Here is a 22,190-nt window from a genome sequence, read left to right on the forward strand (position 1 = left end):
CCCCAGGCACACCTACCTGTGTGCAGTCTGGGGCTGGCATCTTGGGGTTCCCTGGGTCAGCCGACAGGGCTCCTGGACAGCCCTGGCCCACGTGCCACCTGTATGCTCAGTCTGTATGGATCCTACAGACCCTACCTGCTAAGACGTTTGGCCTTGGGGGCCGGCCTCCTGCCGCCTCTGTGCGCACAAAGAAATCCTAAAGAAATCAAATGAGCCCCAACTGCAGGCCGCCAGCCAATTCTCACAGCCACAGCCAGGCCCTGCAACCCTGACAGGGGCCTGCCCCTCACCTTTCCACCCCAATTCCTCCCAGGCCTGGCGGAGGCCAGCTGACGCTTGAGGACTTTCTGCAGTTGTAAGAGCCAGGCTCAGCTACCCAAGCCTGTGCTATGTAAAGCTGTTGTGCCCCAACACTCACACACGCTCTCACACACTCACACATACACACACTCTCACCGAGCCCCTCACTGCTGGGGCCCGTGGTCATCGGACCCCGGGCTGAGTGGACGCTGGGCCGCAGCAGCCCTGCCTTGTGCTTCCTCTCCCTCTCCACCTCTTCACGCCTCCCCTGCTGAAGGGGCTGCTCCGCTTGGCAAACAGGACTGCAGCAGGACACGAACCCGAGAGTGGGGGCACAGAAAGGATCTGTGCTGGTCCCCTCGTGCCCCCCACTCCTCTGCCTCAGCAGCAAAGGCAGAGGAGCCCGTTCCCGGATGGCTGAGCCCGGGGCCCACCGAGAGCCACAGGTTCACCTGGCAGGGGGCCTATGTACAGGGCTCAGTGGGGCTGCTCCACAGGCAGGCGGGCAGCGCCACTCCAGGCTGGGCCACCCCAGAGGGCACGAGGTGGCCTCTACTCGCAGGCCAGCTTGCTGTCGAAGCTGGACAGGGCAATGGCAAAGGCCTGCAGCGCACACAACGGGTAGTTGTAATCCATGGTGAACACGTCCTCTGCTACGCGGCCAAACTGCATCACGATGTAGTCCGCTGGAGACAGGCAGAAGTGAGGACACAGAGAAGGGCAGAACAGGGATGCAGACGGACAGACGGACACCCAAATCATGGGAAGAGAGGCCAGAAGCAGAGATGCCAAGAGGATCCCAGAGGCGGCAAAGCACAGACCAAATGGGAGCAGTGGCAGGAGAGATGGAGCAGGTGACAAGATGCAGACACACAGCAGGAGATGGGGAAGGAGAGGAGGCCGTTCAGAGGTGCTCCCCGCCTGAGACTCTGCCGCGCGCACAGAATCCAGGGTCAGGGCTCCAGAGGAGGCTCTTCCAGGGCCTCCCAGTCATTAAGGTCACAAAGTCCTTTACCAACCCAATAACCCATGTCCTTAAACTCTGAGCTCTACAGGCAGGGCTGAGTGGGCTGAATCCTGACCTAAGGGCCCCGGTGTCACGCAGTCGTGAGTCAGGGCAGAAACACTCACGGTCATTGCCGTGGATGATCTGGAAGTTCTTCACCGAGGCCTGAGTGACGCGCCCGTGGAAGTTGAGTACGTAGGACTGCGTGTCGTCGTTCCAGACGGGCGTCTTGTTTTGCAGCTCGATGATACTCTCTGTGTTCTTGTTCTGCCAGCGTGCTAGCAGCGTCTCATGCTCCTGGGAGGGCAGCCTTGGCTGAGCCAGGTGCGGGCCTTGGCCCCATGACCGCCCCAGAGTGATCTGCCCCGGGGTGGGGCTCCTTAGATCTCCCTAAGACCCCCAGGGCTTCTCATACTGTTTACACATGCACAGCCGCTGGAGCTGTGCCCTCAGAAGTGCATGCAGAGGCTGGGAGGAGGGGGAAAGCGGGTGGGATGGGTGGAGACTCACGTTGCGGGGCCGGATGGAGACTCTCTCATGAACCATGGTCATGCCCGGGACAATCACACTCATCTTCCGAGGCCCCTTAAAACCTAAGACGTTTGTCTCCTGGGAAAGAGAGAGAAGCTCACTCAATAGTGGCCATCTGAAGACACTACCTACCTGCTGGACAGACTGGAGGAGCGATAGAGATGAGCTAGTCAATCGCCACTTGAAGGTACAGGAGGCATCTGTAAACTTACCGTGTCCAGAATCGGCTCCTTAATCTCCACTTTGCCCAAACAAGCTGCTCTTACCATCTTCCTCGCTCCAGTGAACGACATCTCCATTCTTTCATCTGCTCAAACTACCTGGAGTCATAACTTAACTCCGCCCACCCTCACATACCTCTTCTAACCTATCAGCAAATGCTGTCAGCTCTTCCTTCAGGTTATACTCAGAATTCAACCACTTTTCAACCACCATCATCTCTCAGCAAGAATACAGGACCAGCCTTTAGCTGGACCCTGCATTTCCTCAGCCCCCACCCCACCTCCTTGTCATCTGTTCTCCACACAGCACTGAGCGGTCCTGGTGAGTCAGGTCATTCTTCTCAGTTCACTCAGTAAAAGATTGCGGTCTTACCTCGTGCTGCAAGGCCTCACGAAATAGGGCCCCATCACCCCCTCCTCTCTTCACCACCTACTCTCTGCTACATTCCCTGTCCTCCTTCTGCTCCCCTGACATGCCAGCATTTTTGCTCACCATCTCAACACCTGCACAGTTGGCGCTCACTTCCTTCTGGCCTTTACCCAAGCACTACCTCAGTGCTTGGTAGTGCTTGGGTAAAGCACTACCTCAGTGAGGCCCTCCCTGCCATCCTTCCTAAAAGAATATTCATAGCCCTCTTCCTCTTCCGGTGTGCTGCGGTTCATGGGGTCGCAAAGAGTCGGACACGACTAAGCGACTGAACAGAACTGAGCCCTGTTCCTGCTTTATCCTTCTTCAGTTCAGTCGCTCAGTCGTGTCCGACTCTTTGCGACACCAAGGACTGCAGCACGCCAGGCCTCCCTGTCCATCACCAACTCCCAGAGCCTACTCAAACTCATGTCTACTGTGTCAGTGATGCCATCCAACCATCTCATCCTCTGTTGTCCCCTTCTCCTCCCGCCTTCAACCTTTCCCAGCATCAGGGTCTTTTCAAACGAGTTGGTTCTTCGCATCAGGTGGCCAAAGTATTGGAGTTTCAGCTTCAGTATCAGTCCTTCCAATGAATATTCAGGATTGATTTTCTTTAGGATTGACTTTGGGATTCCTTTAGGATCTCCTTGCAGTCTAAGGGACTCTCAAGAGTCTTCTCCAACACCACACTTCAAAAGCATCAATTCTTTGGCGTTCAGCTTTCTTTATGGTCCAATTCTCACATCCATTCATGACTACTGGAAAAACCATACCTTTGACTAGACGGACCTTTGTTGGTAAAGTAATGTCTCCCCTTTTTAATATGCTGTCTGGGTTGGTCATAGCTTTTCTTACAAGGAGCAGGTGTCTTCTAATTTCATGGCTGCAGTCACCGTCTGCAGTGATTGTGGAGTCCCCCCAAAATAGTCTCACTGTTTCCATTGTTTCCCCATCTATTTGCCATGAAGTGATGGGACCAGATGCCATGAATGTTATGTAACTGTTCTATATCTTTCCCCCCCACTCAGGGTTCAGGTCCCAGAAGGGTACATCTTTGTTCACTACTGTCTCTCAGTGCCTCAAATGGCACCTGGGGCTAAGTATCACTTCAAGAGATTCAGACTGCCTCCCCAGAGCTGACCAGCAGGTGGCACCACTGGATCATACGAAACAGCTATGAAGTCCCAAGCTAATGGTACCAGTCCCTCATTTTGAAATTAGACGGAGAAATTCCTTGTGTTTATATCCCAGTTCGGTATCTATGAGCTGTGACACTGGCAAGTGACCCAACCTCCGACCTTCAGTTTCCTCATCTATATAATAAAGAAGATAGGCTTGAGTTCTTAGGTTGAATGTTCAGTGAGATGTTTATGCAAAGGGCCTTACAATCCATTTAGGAGCTGAATACTGGAGGGAAGACTGGAGGGTTGCACCAACATGAACCCAGGCCTCCTGCCTCCTCCTTCCCAGGAGGCACCCAGGCTGGGCTGCAGAGAGGCAGGCCTAGTTCCCAGAACTTGCCCGGCAGGTGGTCAGCTGTGTTCTGTCCCAGGCAGGGGCCACTCCACTGCCCTCCTTCTCTGCCCACAAAAGTAGATGGAATAGGCCACAGACAGGTAGCAAGTCCTGAGTGTCATGTCTAGCTTGAAGCCCAGAGACCCAGGGCCCACGACTCACATAGCAGACAGCAGCCAGCTCCTGACGCAAGGTTCCACTTTCCAAAGTAGAGGCTGATGCTTTCTGAGGGTTGACTCCATTGTCATACACGGTGAACTTGGTGCCCATGAGGTTGGACCTGAAGGACAGACACAACCATTGTAAGGTCGTGCATCCTCTGTCCCTGGGCAGGGAGTAGCTCAGAGGCTATCCTAGGGAGGGAAGACTCGAGGGGACCTTTGTGACCTTTGTGGGCAGACAGCAGCGGACCTGGGGTACACTGTTCACAGAATCATCTCAGAAGGCGCTTCATGGACAGAAGGCCTCGACTTGCTCCGAGTTTAATCAAAGGGCATCTCAGCTGAGCTCAGGGAAATCGGAGTTCCACAGAAGGTCTCCCTGGAGGAACTGGAGTGGCCCCCCTCATGGAAGGTGAGCCACCACAGGGGCACCTGGCAAGACTGCAGAGGGGACTCAGCACCCCATGGAGGGTGGAGACGATCCGCTCTGTCCCGTCAGCCTGGGAGTTATGGTCCAGCCCCATCTCCAGCTCTAAGCTTGAGTTATGCTCCCGAATCTGCCACACTTCTCAGCACGCCCTCCCTCACCTGAGGCCTAGCTCAGAGCCTTCGCCCCACCCCTAGGTTGCTTCCTCTTCCCTCAAGGGCTCACTCCTGCCCCTTGGCACCAACCATGAGACCAAGGCGGCTCTTCCACGGTGGCCTACATCATCCCTGACATTGTGGAGTTTGACTTGTCCCCCCTAGTGGGCCTGCGCCCCCTCTACCTGGGAGCAGCTTAGGGTAGGATGAGTGAGGCTCATCTTCAAATCTGGCTGTAAGCTAGCACAGATCTGAGCCTGTGGTTGATCTGATGGACAGAGAGAACCCTGGGAGAGGATCCAATGCTTGACCTCCTTCAGGGGCAGCAGCAGCCCTCTACAGAGCCTGCCCCAGCCTGCCCCACCCCCGCTGGCCTCCTGGGGGCGTGCTGGTACCGCAGTTTCCCGATGTAGCTGTCCCCTCCTCTAGACAAGTCTGTAGGGTCCACGGAGATGAGGTAATTGGAAGTTTTACTCTTCTTTCTCTTCCTTCCCGCCAGGAGGAACACCTTGGGGAGTGGAGCAAAGTCATGCATGTTCCAGGCCCAGCCTCCAGTCCACATGCAATCCCAGGACCACTCACACAAGCGATCCCCTCGCTTCAGCTCTTGAACATACACATGTGCACACATATGCACCAATGGGGACACAGGCTTCTGTCTCTTTGGGGGAACTGGCAGGTCAGTGCTGGAGCTGAGGCTTCCAGTCCCACTCCAGCCCCCAGGACTTCAAGCCCACAGGATGAAACTGCACATCCAAGCCAACCTCACCTTCTTCCCGTCCTCACGGTCCAGGTGCAGGAAGTAGGTGGGGTACATGCCCCGGTCCATGCCCTTCTTGTCCCGTGTGATGCGGCACTTGATGGTGATCCCCTGGGGGGCCGGCCTCAGGGCAAACTCTTCGAGATCCTGGACCTCAACATCCACCGACGGCTCGGGGGCTGTGGGGCTGGGGGCCGAGGCTGCCTCCTACCAAGGAGAGAGGAGGAGCCTAAGACCCAAGCAGGGACCCCGAGCTGCTGAAATTGATGGTCTGGAATCCAAAGCTGCCCCCATATGGTGGTGGTGGGAGACAGGGCTGGCACCCTGGGATGTGGGCACAGAGATCTTGCCCCTGGGCCAGCAGCTGGCTTCCTAGCTGTTCCTTCAGCTCAGCACCCCAGGGTAGGGATGGAGGGAACAGGCAGGCTCTCAGAAGCCATGCTGTCCAACTCCAGCTCCCCCGCCCTCTGGCTTGACTGAAGACTGGGAGGACAGAAGAGCCCCAGGGGAAAAAACTCTTGACAGGCACCTCGGCCCAGCCCTCGGTCCAGGAAAGCCAACTCCGCCTCACTTCACTTCGTTCCCCTCCCACCTGGGTGGCACTGCTGTCTGCCCTCCTGCTGAGCAGGAGCTCCTCACTCACCCTGGTGGACTTCCTGCTCGTGGCGGAGCTGGGGCGGGTGTTGCTATTCAGCTGGGAGGAGCTGGAGCTGTTCTCGTCCTCCTCCTCCTCCTCCTCCTCCTCCTCCTCCTCGAAGCTCATGCTGCTGGAGATGCCTGGGCCGGGCAGAGGAGTGGGAGGCCGGGCAGAGGAGTGGGAGGGGACGAGTGGTCACACAGGCACACCCAGTCACTCACCCGTCCACTGGCTCCAAGTCACCCATTCACACAACACACACGGACACACACACGCAGAGTGGCACGTACACAAGTACATCCACGCACTCCCACGCACACATTCAGATGCACACTAGGATGCTCTCTCTCTGGTGCATATGTGAGCTGGGGCTGGTCACTGTCCCCGGGTGCAGCCCCCTGCCCAGCCTCAGCTGTCAGACCCTATCTGACAGCCAGGGTGCCCTGTCTCCTGGGTAGCAAGGCCTGAACTGAGCTGGCCCTGCCTGGGAGCCTCCGTCTCTGGCCTCAAGTCTACTGGAGGCCTTGGCTGGCAAAACCTATAAAATCTCGAGTAAGGCCCAACTCCTCACTCAGTCTGATGCTCAGGGCCCACCAATCCTCTCCAAAGAAAGTGAAAGTCGCTCAGTTGTGTCTAACTCTTTGCGACCCCATGGCTCCTCTGTCCACGGGGATTCTCCAGGTAAGAAGACTGGAGTGAGTGGCCATTCCCTTCTCCAGGGGATCTTTCTGACCCAGGAATCGAACCAGGGTTTCCAGCACTGCAGGTGGATTCTTTACCAACTGAGCTACCAGGGCGGCCCATCCTCTCCAAAACCTGCCCTGTCTACATGCCTTCACATCTTCACCCCAGCTCAACAGCCCTTCCTCCAGGAAGCTGTCCCTCATGCAACATCTCAGAACGTGTGCACTGCGGGCTCTCCCTACACCACCTCCCTGGGGCAGAGCTCACTCTCTGGGCAGCAGGTCTCCTGGGACGGTATGCCTTGCCTCTCAGCCTCCTGGCCCTGCTCCCTCTAGCTCAACAGAGTGGGGACATTTTGTAAGAAAAGAACTTTCTCAGAGGGACAAAAGGGAAAGGAAATCTGTCCCCACACCTGGGCCTCCCTGTGGGCAGGAGATGGGGATGGGGACCCAGGGCTGGGTTGTGGGCTCACTGGTTCCTTGAGCCACACTTCTCTCCCTCAACGCAGCCTTCTCAGGGGTCCCTGCCCAAGCTGCTCACTGGTCTCCAAGTGTGCCCCCAACCAGGGCCTGGGAGGAGCTGAAACAGACACAGGAGGGCCATGCTCCCTGAGAAAGGTGCACCGGAGAACCTGGGGCTGAGCTTTGGGGGGTGTCTCTGGACCCCCACGGGGCTCACCCTTCCTCTGCATCGTGGCACGGATGTCCTGCCCACCGGGCCGTGTGCCGCCACCTGTGGCCGTCTCCCCTGCGTCCTGGGCCTGGTCCGACTGGCCCACAGTCAGGATCTGCACAGGGCCTCGGGCCTCAGACTTGTCTTCAGCCAGTGCTGCTGGCCCGCCGGAGCCTGCAGGCCATGGACACTCCTGAGTCCCATCCAGGGGTGTGGAGGGGGCGGGGCAGCCTGGATCCCCAGGTGTCCAGGAAGAGGGTGAGGGAAGAACGGGGACACCTCTGAAAACTTTATTTGAAAAACCAATTTTTAAAAAAAAGAATGACCACTGTCAGCCTCTTAATGATGGATGAGCTAGGAAGGGGCACAGGCTCCATTTCTTCTGCTGTTCCCCCACATCTGCGGCTGAGGGGGGCACTGAAATGCCTCGCGTCCCTAGGCAGCCGGCTCCAGGTACATGGTGAGCAGGAGAGGAGGGAGAACGAGGCCGGGTGCAACACAGCGAGGCCACCACTCAGCTCGGACACGGCCAGCTCTGCACTCTCAGTGCCGGCCTTCTCTCTCACATGCACACACAGACTCACACACATCAGTGGAACGCACAGGGCCCCTGGAAAAAGACAGGTCGGCGCACACTGGCCTTCCCAAACGGAGGAGCTCCCACCTCCCCCATCAACCTTCCTGCCCAAGTTGCCACAGCTTTGGGACCAGAAACAAGGCCTGGCCCACACACCTGGGCTTGGCCTAAAATGCTGCAGTCACTCCACAGGCCCTCGGACCCAACACGCCACTGTCGACCATGACATGGAGGCCTGGAAGCCCCCCAGGTCCAAGGGCTGAGGAGTAGGCTGGCCAGCAGAGACAGGACTCAGGGCAGGGCCACTGTAACTGGCCTTGATCTCCAGGGATCTTTTCTGGAGAGGGAGGAGCAGAGGGAAAACAGACTGGTCTGTGGGCCAAGAGGAAGGAAATGGGACTGGAGAAGTGAAGAAGCCCACAGGACGACTGAGCACTGCCCAAAGGGGAAACAGGCTGCCCGGGAGACACTTAGGCTCCCAGAGGAAGTGTCCTGATCAGGGTGGAGGTGCTTGGGCGGGCGGGGAGGGGCTTCCTGGGCCACAGCTGAGCTGGACTTCACATCCTCCGGCAGCGGGAGAGTCTTGCCCAGGCCCACGGGCCAGCCGGTCCCACATGAGCAGGAGGAGGCCAGTGAGCCAACTGGGGGATCCTGAGTGCCATTTGGGGCTCTCCCCGAGGACTCTCACCCAGCCCCTCACCCCCAAGTCTGGAGGACAAGCATCCTGCCAGCCCCACAGTGGGGGCCGGGCCTCCCGAAGAGGGGGCAGTAAAGGCAAGCCAACCTTTGTGCTTCCCCTTCCTCTCCTTCCTAGAGGCCCCGCCCTGGCCCCCTGCCGCGGCGGCCGCCTTGGTTCTCTTGGCTGAGGCTGGTGCTGTGGGGTGGGCAGTTCCCAGGGGCACACTGGCAAGCGAGTCGGCCTCTTGAACTGCTCAGGAGAGGGCCGGGGAGAGAGAGAGAGAGAGAGAGAGAGAGAAATGCATACAAGGTGAGACCAGAGCTCCAGCACAACACTTCCCAGCTCCCCCACCAGGGCCTCTGTACCATCATCCCTCCAGGCAAAGGTGTGCAGGGCAGGCCAGGCTGGAAGGAGGTGGCACCCCCCACCCCAACCCAACAGGGTGCTAAAGTCAACAGCCTGGTCTGGTCCACGACCACCCCAGAAGCAGAGCAGTTGGGGAGGCAGAGGGAGTGTGCCTGCAAGAGTGGGGCTCACCGATGATGGTGGGTGAAGATAGAAAAGGCGGCAGTGTCCAGAAGAGACCACAGTGAGGGCGAGCACCCCAGGGACTGCACTGCTCTCCTGGGACAAGCCCTCGAAGCAGAATAAATGGATCCCAAGAGCTGCCTGCCGAGTGCAAGGTCTCGGAAGGGCCACCACTGGGGATCTCCACCCTCTCCAGGTATCAGAAGCCCAATCTGTCAAGGCCCTTGAGTGGCTTCTCACTGCTCACTGCTCTTAAGATGACGACCAGTGTCCTCCCGCAAGCCTGGCCTTCCCCTTGGCCTAACTGTGCCCTTGGCACCTGTTGGGCATCCCAGGTCTCAGACACACCCCAGACTCCCTCCTGCCTGCCACGGGCCTGCTCTTGCTGTCTCACCACCTGGAGTGCCCTCACCACACAGCCCCCGCTCCCACTAACTCCCATCAGCCTGCGAGTTCCAGCTCAGACATCACCTCCCCAGGGAAACCCTGCTCCGGCTACTACTCTGCCATATACTCGCCGAGCTTGGCTTCCTTCCGCAACCCACACCTATGACAGTCTGTTTCATCCTCTCCCTGCTCCTAGATCTTAAGATCCATGAGAGAACAGAGACTGCATCGGTTTGTGCTCACCCTGGACCCCCAGCCTCTAACCCAGAGCCTGACACAAACAAGCTCTCAATAAATATTTAAGAAATGGATAAATATATACATGAATGAACACAGCCAGTAGGTCAAAAACTCTCCACTGGGATAAAATGCTGGTTCTGATTTATCTCATCTTCTTCTGGAGTTCCCTAGTTGCTCATATGGTAAAGAATCGGCGTGCAATGCAGAAGACCTGGGTTCAATCCTTGGGTCGGGAAGGTCCCTTGTAGAAGGGAATGGCTACCCACTCCAGTATTCTTGCTTGGAGAATCCCATGGACAGAGGAGCCTGGCAGTCTACAGTCTATGGGGTCGCAGAGTCAGACACGACTGAGCAACTAATACTCACTTTTTCACATCTTTCTCTGGGAATGATCCCTGTGTATTTTACATCAACAGCCAGCAGAGGGCAGAGCAGAGGCAGCAGAGGCTGCAGGGGGCATGGCTCCTGGAAACCCGAATCCCACATTGGCCAGCCTGGTGAGCAGCCTCTAGAGCTAGGGAAGCCTGGACCTGAGACGCTGCCCTCACCCCGCCTGGTCTGGAGTCTGGGCAGGGGACAGCATTCAGCTGACTGGACCTGGGAACACAGCACAGCTGCTCCAACCTTCAAAGCCCTGGGACAGAACTTTCCTCACTTTATAGGGAAGGAAACAGACTTGAGAGGGTAGGCAACTGGCTCACAGTGACAAGTGAGCAGGTGACCCACACGACCAGAAACTCTGACTTTGGCTATGCACTCTCAGAGGCGCTGCGGTCTTTCTGCAGGCCTGGCCCAGCCCAGCACACAGTCAGTGCTCATGAAATACCTGCCAAAGTGACTGCACAGATGTGACCTGCCAGACTCTGTCTCAAAGTCTCAAGATGTTGGCTCTGGCACAAACTGGCAGGGCCTGAAGTCCCTGGAGCAGGCTCCCCTGCCACGGGACAGACTCAGATGGCCAGGTGCCAGGCTTGGCAGAGCTGGGGCGGTGATGCTGGGCTCCAGTGGATGCACACTGAACTCCACCAAACCCAGAACGGCGGGGGGCCTTCTCTGCAAGACACTGTGGCCGCCCTTGGGGCAGCACCCATGGACGAGGAGTGAGGGGAAGGCTGCCAGGTAAGGCTGGGGCTGGGGGCCATGCCGGCTGGAGCAGCTGAGGCTGCCTCCCACAGACCATCCCCTTCTCTAAAGGGCTTCTGAGGTGGAGCAGACACATCAGCTGCGGCCCACGTGCTGAACTGAAGCGCACACAGGGGGCATTACTGTGAAGGAGCCCCACGGGCGAGGCAACTACCAGTCGTCTGAAGTGGCTGGAGGCCGCATATGCATATCCCGAGGAAGCCCGGAAGGAGGGGAGCCTTCCAACTGCAAAGCCAGAGGCCTGCAACCTTCTTATAGTCACTTGTCGACAGAGGAGCTGCCGTGATCACTGGCCACCAGCAGGGGGCAGTGGGGACTGAGCCTGAGTCCTCCTTTCAGGCTCAGAGAGACCCACCCTCTGCCCAGCCTGGGGTTCTCAGCAGAAAGGAGGGTCCTGAGCACTGGGATGAAATCGAGGCGTCCCTGCCCCCAGGATGAGCCGCAGAGAATTCCCTTCCCAGGAGACTCCGCTGAGAACCAATGTGTACACAGCTGGGAGCTGGAGGCTGCTGGTCATCACGGCTCCATGCAGGGACCCGTGGGCCAGAGGCTGGGCGCACTGAGGGTTTGGGGAACCCAGGAAGGGGAGGCGACAAATGTCTGTCTATCTGTGACAAGAGGCATGGGTGAGCAGCATGTGAGATGGAGTCTTCTCGAGAGACAGAAAGCTGGCGGGGAGCAGACTGTTCTGCTCCTGAGAGGTGCCTCCTGCTTTCAGGGAAATGTTCCAGATCAGAAACCTGGGCTTTTGAAGTCCCAGGCCCACAAAGCTGTACCTTCTGGCCCCACACCTGGCATGGGAGCCCAAGGCTCTAGATCCCAGCCTCCCTCTGCCTGTCCCACCACTCTGCCCACTGGGCACCCCCAACAGGATGGGCCCCTCAGCTATCCAGGCCAGCAGGAAGTCCCTGAGGGCCCCCGCAAGCAGTCCCAGGGTGGGGTGTACCTTGGTAGCCGGTGCTGCCGCTGAGGTAGGACTCCACCAGGGGGGCCTGCTCCTCCGACTGCCGGGCCCGCCGGCTCCTGGGCCGCCCGTCGGCATTGGCCTGCACCATCAGGGGCTCCTGGCGCTTCTTCTTCTGCTTCTGCTCCAGCAGGGCCCGCTACAGAGGCAGTGGACACACACACGGGTTGGCGGGCCCTGAGACAGCCGACCACCTCCCCAAGGGAAGGCGCCCAGATGAGGACTTGGGGGACCCTGCTGTCTCCGTATGGTTCCAGAGGTCACAGTGGGGTCCACGGCCCACTCTGGCCTTGTGCCCCAGGACTTGGGGTCCAAGGGAGGCAGGCACGTATCAGTCCAGGTAGTTGCCCTGGCAGGGTCACAGCACAGTGGCCTGAGCTGCCTCCCAGCAGGAGCCTTAGGTGCCAGGGTGGTGCTAAGCTGGTGAAGGAGAGAGCTCACCACTTCTCCCTGGGAGGGCCCCCTCTCTCCACCACACAGGATCACCCAGGAAGGAGGACCGCTCCCCCACCCCCCGCCCTTGGAGACCCCGCCCAGACTCCGGCCTGGATGGCGCGTGCTGGCCGCCCTCCCACCCGCCTCCAGCCTCACTCACCTGCCTATCAAGCTTCTGCTGCCGCAGGTTGCTGCCCTCATCATCTAAGACACTGCAGGGGGAGAGAGGGTCACTCAGGGCTGGCCTACGAGGAGCCAGGACCACCCAGAGCCCTCTCCCAACATATCTGGGTTCTTTCAGCTCCTCCCATCATGGCTGCTGGGCATGGGTCGGGGCAGAAGGGTGAAGCTATATTCTGGGAACTGGCTAGAGACATAGACATGAGCTGTCTTTCTGCTACTTCAGGGACTTACCTCCTACTGCGATCCCTGCTGCCCAGGGACTTCCCAGTCTACCCCGCCCCGGTTAACTGAGGAGGAAACTTTCCCGTTGGGCCCATTAGGGCCCGGCCTGACTGAGATCCAGGGGGCATCAGTCACAAGCCGGGCCCCAGGCGGGGCTTCAGACTCAAGAGCCTGCCCCTCTGGCTCAACCCCTCCATCTTTCCATCCTTCTGGTGGAGGCTGGGTCTTCTGGGGCAGACTCTCGCCATCCATTCATGAGCAACTCCTGGCTCTCCAGGTGGTAAAGCGGAGCTGCTGACACTGCCCACCTCCCTGCCCCACTTCAAGAGGACCCCGGGATTTGGAGAGTGAAACTGAAACACCAGCCAGTCCCTCCAGGCACGGTGAGGGCTGGGTGCAGATGTGTGCAGGGCGGACACAGCACATCGATGCACAGCCCAGCAACCAGCCGCTGGGTCCTTCCTTGGCTGCCTACACGGAGTGGGTGGCATCAAATCCTTGAGTCCTTTAACTAAGGTCGTGGGACGGGCAACCTCATCTCACAAGGACTGGCCCTGCCTCCAAGTAAGGCAGAGCATGAGGAGGGAGCGCCAAGCACTTAAGCTTTCTTTCTAGTCTAACACATGCATGAGACCTAGACCCAAGCCTGTAGAGCCAAGGTCAGGCCAGCTGCATGGGGGCAGGGCTGGAGCCTGAGGATGCGAGCTCTGGGAACCCCCAGACTGCCCTGGCCCCCTTATTCCAGAGCCTGCCACTGAACCAGACCTTGTGTGGGTACCTGCACAGGTGTGTCCAAGTGTGCTGGGTTTGTGTGTGAGGCTGTAGAAGTATCTCATGTGTGCGCACACTGGGAGATGTCCACATGTGTAAGCATGTACCTGGATATACATGCATGCAGACACCGTGTCAGAGGTGGGTGTCCTGAGCGCAGCCAAGCACGGTCGCACGTAAGGAAGTCACATCACCCTGCAGACAAGGTGAGGTGATCCACCTCCTCCTGACAGCAGCAGCCCTTTCCAACTGGAACAATCATTGACCTGAAATGTCCTTTCAGCTCAGCAAACTGCTTGTGCTGCAGGGGCTGGCTGGGGTTGGCGCGGAGTCCACGGATTGCAGACGGCCCACCACCCAGCCCGCTGGCTTCACCGCCTCCCTGGCCACGACCTGTGAAGACTGCCTATTTTGAACTAGCAGCTGTCTTACCTACTTGACATCTGGGAAGGACTTGCCCAATGCCCATGGGCTACTCTACACACAAGAAGAGCCCGATTGTGATCTGGGGCCCTTCATAGAACAGCCTCATTCACTAAACCCTCAGCGGCCAGAGCACAGGAGAACACACTACTCAGACATGCTTCTAGTCAAGGCCTCAGTCTCCCTAAAAGAGCCTACCTGCCTAAGAGCACGCAGCTGCACGTGGGCCTCCCCAAGGGCAATGCTAGGCCCAGAGGACAGAGAATAGCTCTGAAAAATCCCAGCTGGCTGGGACAGTGAGGGTCCCGTCACAGGAGGCCACACACAGGACAGGCAGGGCAGACGGTGAGCAGGGTGCCTGGGAGTCCAGCCAGGTCCAGAGGCTACAACTCTTCTCCTGTCTCTCTGCCTCCAGCCAATGGCCTGACTGGAGAGTTCAAGGGCCACACATCCTCAAAGGCTCAGTGTACCAACACCACTGTCCTCATGGTCCATGGTGCTACCTGGCCGAGAGGAGCAACGGGGCCTGAAATCCAACTGTGCCCTGCCCTCCATGCTTTGTGCCTTGGCACATGTGGGGCAGCGGGCGTCTCAGGCATGTTGGCCACCTCTGCAAGGCTGTGCTGCCTCCCCTTCCTGCCAGCAGGAGAGGCTGTTTCCTGGCTCACCGGGATGACGTGAGCCAGTCATCTAGGTCATCCCTGGCCCTGGGCTTGGCTGAGCAGGACACAGGCAACTATTTCCATGGTGCTGACACCATGCAAGGAGCTGACGTCTAACATGAAAAGGCAACATCCTACTGAAAGGTAAGCTCACATAGGCAATGCCACCTCCAAACTGCGGATCACAGTGGTTGCTCAACTGACAAAAGGTGGTTCCTGCCGCTGTGGCCTCCTTGCCCAGTGCCCCCCACCCCACCCCAACAACCTCATCCACGTGGGGAGGACATCTTCCTAGCACAGGCACTGTCCCACTGCCATGGACTTTCCACTCCGTTCCATCACTTCCTCTTCCTCTGTCCCCACCTCCATCCCCCAATGGGGGAGAAAGACAAAGAGTACGACTACAGGTAGAATGGACTTAATCACCGGCCTTCAGAGAAAGATCAATGAATGCAAGGGTGAGGCTTCTGAAGAGATTCCAGAAACTCAGATACCCCAGAAGTGCCTGGAGAGCCACCCCCCTCCTGAGTGGAGGATGCAGGTGAGTGCGGGATGCAGGGCAGGGGGCGGCAACCGGGGAGAAGCAACACGTGCCTGGTGAGCAAGACCCATCCAGGAGGGCCGACAATCAATCCAGCTAAAAGAGGAGGCTCTGAGAGCAGGCAGCAGCCCGTGCAGGGCAGCAGGGTGCTTTCTGAGAGCCACAAAAGCAAAGGGTGGACCACATCACCTGGCACCCGCCAGCTGGTAGTGGGTGGTGTTTCTGCCTGACAACAATGTACCCGGAGCACACAACATCTGTCGCTGGTGAATAACAAAGAATCCCCTGCACACAGCGCAACAATGACAACAATGGTGGCCGTCTCCAGGGAGAGCAGAACCAGAGCTCCTCTCTCACCCCGAAAGCAGCCCAGCCAGTCCTCCCCACCTCACCTCCCCCAGACAGCCCTGCCTCCTACAACAGAACCTCTCCCAGGCATCTTCTTTCCTCACTCCCCGGCCTGCCTCCTTCTGCCTCTGTTCTGGACAGCACTAAACGATAACCATGAAAGGAGACAGTAATGGCCTTTTAATGACTCGGGCTCCAATTATGGAATCACTGCCAAGCCCAGGCTGCCAGCTGCAGCCCCGCCAGGAGACTCGGACAGGAGACAGGGCACTGATGGATGGGTCTTCCAGCTGACCCCGGCGGCTGCTTCACGGCGGTAACCAGAGGGGCCGGGAAAGCACTGGCCACTAGCTCGTGAAGGCCAGAGAAACCTAGTCTGCGGTATCCATCCATCCATCTGCTCTGCCCAAGGCCAATCAAGTGACCCCTGAACCTCCCAGGAGATGGCCCCTCCACATCCCCCAGCTTCAAAGCCACCAGACAGATATCTGAGAGTGAACCATGTATGACAGCAAGGGTCAGGGACACTTCTTCCAGGGGCTGGAAAAGCCAGACTTGGCCAACGTCGCCAGGAACCCAGGTCCCCCCTCTCGTTAGACCCCACCTCCATTCTCCGGCTAGTCCACCAGAGCCGACCAGAGGCCAGGCCCTCCTCGGAGCAGACCCAGTCTCCAGGCCCACTCCCTGCCCTCTGCTCCCTTTCCTCCCGCTCAGCCACAGTGGGGCCGGCCCTTGCTGGACTCGGGCCGTCAGGCAAGTGTGTTGGCAGGGGAGGAAAGACCACCTGCTTGGCTGTGAACTCTGCCCAATGCTGGAACCTCCCCACTCCCCAGCACGTCCAGACCTGTGGCTTCTGTTGCCCAGTGGCTGCTTGGAACATTGCGGGCAACATGGTGGAGGTGGGAACAGAGGCAACCCCAGAAGAGAGAGGACTACTACTCACAAGAGCCAGCCTCCCAGGATGAGGCTTCTCCATGCCAGCCACTGGCTCCCAAACTTACCAGGTCAGTCCCAACTGCTGGGGGCACTCAACCCTGACTTGATAGTTCAGACCTGCTGGGGAAGCTGCCCCAGAATCAATCCCCCCACCTCACACTTTTCTTTTTCAAAGCCAATGACACATGGGATTCTAATGCTCAGCCATGCAAATAGAGACCAGGAGTCAGAGCTTGCGATCTCTAAAGAACAAAAAAGAAACTGAGAAGTTGCTCTAAGGCTGGAAGCATGCAAGCACAGTCTTCTGTTCAGATGCGGGAAAACATTATAGTGTGCAGAACAGGGTGGAAGGGGTCAACTGAATATCTAGACAGGATGTGACCATTAGGAGCAAGGCCAAGTACGCTGGTAGGTCAGGACACATGTCCTCGGGCCTATCAGAAAAGATGGGAGGACAGTACAGCCAGGCCTCCGCATGGAGCTGCAGGGACCGGTGACCCTACCACAGGGGCAAGACGAAGCCATGCCCGTGGTGTGCTGGGTCAGTCAGATGATAAAGGTGTTGGCAACAATCGGTCATGTCATCATCAAAGGAGGTTTCTATTAATAGCACCATGCTTCTCTTGGTTAGCAGGTTTTTCGATGACCTGACACAAGGCAGGGCTCTGAGCAGACTTACAGGTGAAACGTAGAAGAGATACTAACTGTCCACTAAGAGAGTGTGAATTCAGAAGACCCTAGAAGCCTAACAGGAAGTGGTCAAATCTTACAGGTGGGTCCCCAAACACCCCGTCTTCCCACACAGGCAGAATGGAGAAGACAGGGCTTGACATCAGCCTGATGAAAGACTCCGCAGTTTTGCTCACAGAGGCCTTGAGAGGAGTGGTCAGTATCAAAGCCACCCCCCGGGGTGGTAGGGCTGGAGGGCAGAGGTCCACTGTGAGGAAATAACACCTCACTCTGCTCGATGCTGGACATCTGGACAGGCCACAGCCAGGACGCCGCCTGCGGCTCCAGGAGTTGGAGGAGGGCAGAGACCAATCTGAGCGCATCCACAGGCTCCCTGCTCCCTGGATCGTTTGTCAACTTTGTGCTCCTGCTCCCTCCACCCCGGGCAGCAGCAAGACGACTTCCCAAAGACGCTCGGGGTGGGAGAGGAGAGAAACTCCATGTGGAACTACGGGCAGAGGGTCTGCTCTTCCCTCCTGCGGCCAGAGGCAAAGCAGTGGGCCAGAGTCCGGGCACCTCTGAGGCAGAACTGAAAGACGGGAGTCTTGCCTAATGAGCAGTCATTCCTCTCCCCGAGAAGCGGAGTGAGAAGGGCAGTACCAGGAGGATCTTAATGAGGACCAAAGGAGGGGAAGGGCTTCCTTGGTGGCTCACACAGTAATGCAATGCAGGAGAACCCGGGTTCGATCCCTGGGTCAGGAAGATCCCCTGGAGAAGGGAATGGCTAACCACTCCAGTATCCTTGCCTGCATGGACAAGAGGAGCCTGAGGGGCCACAGTTCATGGGGTTGCAAAGAGTTGGACGTGACTGAGCGACTCACACACAGAACAAGAGGAGGGGAAACCCAGAGACAGGAGTAGGCTCACTCTAAGGGAGAGTTTTCTAATGGTCTCGTCCATCGGAAGTGAGGCTGCTGGCAGGGATGCTGAGGGGAGCGTTCACACAGAAGACTGGGCAGTCTGTGAGGGCCCTTCTTGCCTGAAATTCTCCTTCTCTGACCTAGAGCTGTGCTTTGCCAGTAGCACTCAGGAAGCCCCGTTTTGACGGGAGAGTACTGCAGCCCTCAGGGGTGCTGAGAAGCCAGGTGTGGGGCCAGGAGAGCTGGGAAGTCCTACAGTCTACCGGGGAATGCCACTTTGATTCAAAGCAATGGGCACCGTGTCCATGCACGGTCATGCCAGGCATGTGCCAGGCTCTTCAGGTGCATTCCCCACTCTCCAGGAGTTCATGGCCGGTGAAGGAGGCGCCAGGCAGCGGGCACAGGACGGTGCAGACAGAGCACAGAGGACAAGGCTGGTCATCACTCCCTCCCTCCAATACACCTGCGGCCAGCAGGCTCTCCTGACTCTCACTGCTCCTCCTTCAGCCCATAAAACGTAAAATCATGAACCAGGGACGGTTAATACTCCTCAAGAACACAGGTGAAGGAAGAATGGCAGAAATAAAAATCAGTAGTAGTAATAATATGGAAAGAAAAAAAAACCCAAAAAGTTATAACAGTTGTTACACTTTATAAACTAAATGGCTCCCTTCTAAGTCAGAATGTGAGGTTAATCCATGATCATTACAAATTGAGTCACAATTACCCTTAAGAAGATTAACACCAGCTGTCACAGCTTCAAAGAAAACGCGCCAGGTCTGGGCGATGCAGGTGCAAACCACCACTGAGGCAGCAGAACCCCCACCAGGAGAGCTAACAAGATATCGACCCACCTCTGGTCCCCAAGCCAGATGATACCCTCCAGTTCCGACATGCTGTGACACGAGGGAAACCTCACACCAAAGCACGTGCACACCCGCCTCTCCCCCTCATCTCCAAGTGCATCGCCTCACCATCTTCTGCCCCAGTTTCCTCTGTGATCAGGCAGGCATGTGGCTATGACTGCGATCAGCAGCCCTGTGAGTGCAAAAGGCAATTTGCATCTGCTCCTCTGGGCCAGATCTCCTCATTCTGGAAGTCTACACCCAAGTTCAGTGCTTTCTGAGGCTCACAAAAGCTCAGAAAGACCCCAGCAAGGTGGGAGACACCGACAACTTCTAACTCCAGCTCACCTCCAGCTAGACACCTACCCTCCCCGCCACAGAACAAGAAAGAGGGTGGCAGAGCGATGGGACGGTGGACAAGGCAGGGCTGCAAGGGGGCCAAGATGTTCCTCGGGGCTGGGCTTCAGGGTGGCAGGATTCTGTGCTCCAGATGGAGTGTGTGGGCTCAGGAAAGGAATGAGAGGATGGGGTAGTTGGGCCTGAGCTGGGGCAAGTGCCAAATCCCTCTCTGCAGGATGCCACTGCCTGGGACTCGTGGGAAGACTGAGCACTCCGGGAGACAGCCCCACCTCCCTAGTGCCCTCTCCCCTAGAGGCAGGCTTAAGCCTCCCCAGTATGAGGCTGACTTTCTCTAAGACCTGAGCGCTCCCTTCACAAGTTGCTGTGGTTCTTGGCTCCTGGGAGAGGCTTCCTTGAACCATGATCTGGCCTGGTCCCCAGCCTGCGGATCCTAAACATGCCATCACATCCCAGCTCCACGCGCTGCCCCTTTTCTCCCTTCCTCGTCAGTCAGTCTGTGGCCACCAGCCTGCCATCAGCACCCTGGGCAGGTACTCCCACAGCACTCATAGCCTCTAATCTCACAGGCACTGCCCAGGCATCCCTGCTGGGTGGTTAGAAGAGGTTAATGACACTCTGTGAGCTGCAGTGTCTTGTAGAAAGCCCTCAGCACACACGTGTCAAGAAGGCCAGGATGCTCCAGAAACTACTTGCACCCCCAGCCAAGATGCCCTGTGCGGGGTGACAACCCTTCTGAGTCCACAGAGCCCCAGTCCCCTGATGGGACTGTCTCCTGGTCTATATGAGACTGCAGTGTGACTGCATATGTTCACAGGAAATCCTGGGTTGATGTGTGTGTGTTGGTGGGAGGGGCGCCCACAAAAGCTAACTTGGGAAACGCTGAAGCCCCCAAAGCAGCTGAGATTAGAGACCACAACAATTCTCAAGAGAAAAACTGAAGTCTCAGGCCAGGGACAGGTGCTTGTTTGTAGCAGGATCTACTTTTAACAAGCCTCAGGCAGTTTCAGCTGATTTCAATTTGGATGCTGTCTGGACAGACTCATCGAAGAGCCCTGTCAGAATTATTTTCTATCAGTGACTGGAATCAGGTCTCTTAAGAGCAGGCTGTGTTACAGGCAGGTCTGGAGTCTGTGCCTGCCAGCCACAAGCATCTGCACCTGGGCTGGCAAGAACATGGTGGACCTTAGAAGTCCAGCACCCCTTTTACACACATGCCTCTCAGGGGAGGCCTGGAGATAGCCCCGTAGCCCATGGCAACCAAGGAGCCAATGGGTGGCCAAGGATCTAGTGCTGCCATGGCGATGAGCTCTTTTCCAGTGGTAATGGAGAGAATGGAGTAGAGTGGATGGGGAAAGGCCTGCACCTGTGCAAGCTCCAGAAACCGCCCCCCGACCACCCCAACCTCCACACAGGTGTGAACACTCAGCTGTCCTTGGGACAGACCACAGCATCCGGGAACACAGGCAGGCCATGCTTCCCTGAGTGTGCCCAGGGTTCCTAGGTTCGCTCTCTTGTGCATGTGAAGGCAGTTCTCATGTACTGAGTTGGTTTGTATGCAGGTGTTTAAACCAGTTAGCAAGTGGATTTCTGTGTCTTTGATAGATACCAGTGGTACCTGTGTGTGGGTAGTGGGAGGCAGGTATTCCACCAAATACAGGATGTGTGTGTGTACAGATAGGCAGGAGTACACCTGTGTGATCCCGAGAATCAGTGAGTGTGTGTGTGTACACGCACGCAGCAATACATGGAGCATGAATATAGAAGCAGCCTGTGCTTTAGGTTCAGAATGGCTGTCTCCAGGAATTCATGCTCTGACTGTGTGAACCGACCAGCAGGAGCGTCTTTGGTCCAGTGGACGTCCGATGGGTGCATGTCTGCAGATGTATGTGTGTGTGCACGCGGCTATACTGGCGTGTGACCAGTATGCTGGGCCTAGGAGGGGGCTCAGCACGGTTAACTCCCTCCCCAGGCAGCCACATGGCGCTGCCCGCCCCAACAAGGCCCATACAGGCCCAGAGAACTGGCCTCTTCCAGCAACGCCGGCCGATAAGTGGGGAGGACAGAGCAGGCAGGTTCACTGGGGGGCCCCCAAAGTTGGGGTAGGAAGGCCCAGCGTCTCTAACCCGCGCCCCTAGGGTAGGGCCAGATGGGGAGGGTACAGCTGTCCTGCGCCCCAGCCCTGCATCCGCAACCAGCCCTGCTCCCGGAGTTCGAAGTGGTGGGCATCCCGACCCAGCACCCTCGACCCTGCCCCGAGCCTTCAGCACTGAAGGGTGGTGGGCTAGTCCCGCGCCCGGGGGAGGAGTGAAGGTGGGGGCCGGCGCCCGCGTACCTGTAGGGAATCCAGTCGGAATGCGGCTTGGAAGTCATGTCTCTCGGGGGCGGGGCGCCAGCTGCGGCTCGGAAGGCCGGGGCTCTTGAGGGCCGGCGCGGGGGCCCTGCTCAGCTTCCGGGCCGCCCAGGGCCGCATCCTCCCGGGCCGGGGCGCTGGGCCCCGCCGAGGCCCGCGCTGCACGCCAGGGCCCCGGCCGCGGGTTCGGAGAACGACTGCTTGCGCCGCGCGATGGGCGAAGCGGCGGAGTGCGCGGGGCCGCCACGGGCGTGCGCGCGCGTGGAGGCGGGAGAAGTCGCCCGCACCGCCCCTCGCCGCCAGAGGGGCTGGGGCCCGCGCCGGGGGCCCGGCCTTGGCGTGGCAGCGGCGGCCCGCCCCTCCTCCCTCGCTCCGCCCCGCCCCCGGCGGAGACCCCACCCCCAGATCGGCTCCGGCGTCCCAAACGCCCCCGCCCACCTCACAGAAAGCTCGGGTCCTCTGGCTCCGCGCAAGTGAGAGCGCCTGCGCCCACTTTGGGTGAATAGAGGCGCTGCCACTGGGCGGGTCC

At 58.1% G+C, this 22,190-nt stretch overlaps 1 protein-coding gene across 1 annotated transcript; it reads right to left on the minus strand.

Moving 5' to 3' along the window:
• Nucleotides 1–852: 852 nt before the first annotated feature.
• On the minus strand, nucleotides 853–21,681 carry TUB (TUB bipartite transcription factor). The gene is made up of 12 exons (NM_001192160.2): nucleotides 21,644–21,681; nucleotides 12,592–12,643; nucleotides 11,979–12,135; nucleotides 8,840–8,983; nucleotides 7,485–7,652; nucleotides 6,129–6,262; nucleotides 5,495–5,692; nucleotides 5,121–5,233; nucleotides 4,145–4,262; nucleotides 1,817–1,915; nucleotides 1,432–1,603; nucleotides 853–986 (listed from the first exon to the last, which is right to left on the minus strand). Exons 1-12 carry the CDS (start codon nucleotides 21,679–21,681, stop codon nucleotides 853–855), a joined length of 1,527 nt encoding a protein of 508 aa, NP_001179089.1.
• Between the last annotated feature and the right edge of the window lie 509 nt (nucleotides 21,682–22,190).

Source organism: Bos taurus, chromosome 15 (assembly GCF_002263795.3).
Source record: "Bos taurus isolate L1 Dominette 01449 registration number 42190680 breed Hereford chromosome 15, ARS-UCD2.0, whole genome shotgun sequence".
In the NCBI taxonomy this organism is placed as follows: Eukaryota; Metazoa; Chordata; class Mammalia; order Artiodactyla; family Bovidae; genus Bos; species Bos taurus.

Coding starts and splice junctions, on each gene's coding strand:
- TUB (NM_001192160.2), bottom strand. CDS start 21,681: ATGACTTCCAAGCCGCATTCCGACTGGATTCCCTACAG. Junction 6,263..7,484: donor TGCCACGATGCAGAGGAAGG/GTGAGCCCCGTG, acceptor TGCCCGGCCCAG/GCATCTCCAGCAGCATGAGC. Junction 5,234..5,494: donor ACCGTGAGGACGGGAAGAAG/GTGAGGTTGGCT, acceptor CCACTCCCCAAG/GTGTTCCTCCTGGCGGGAAG.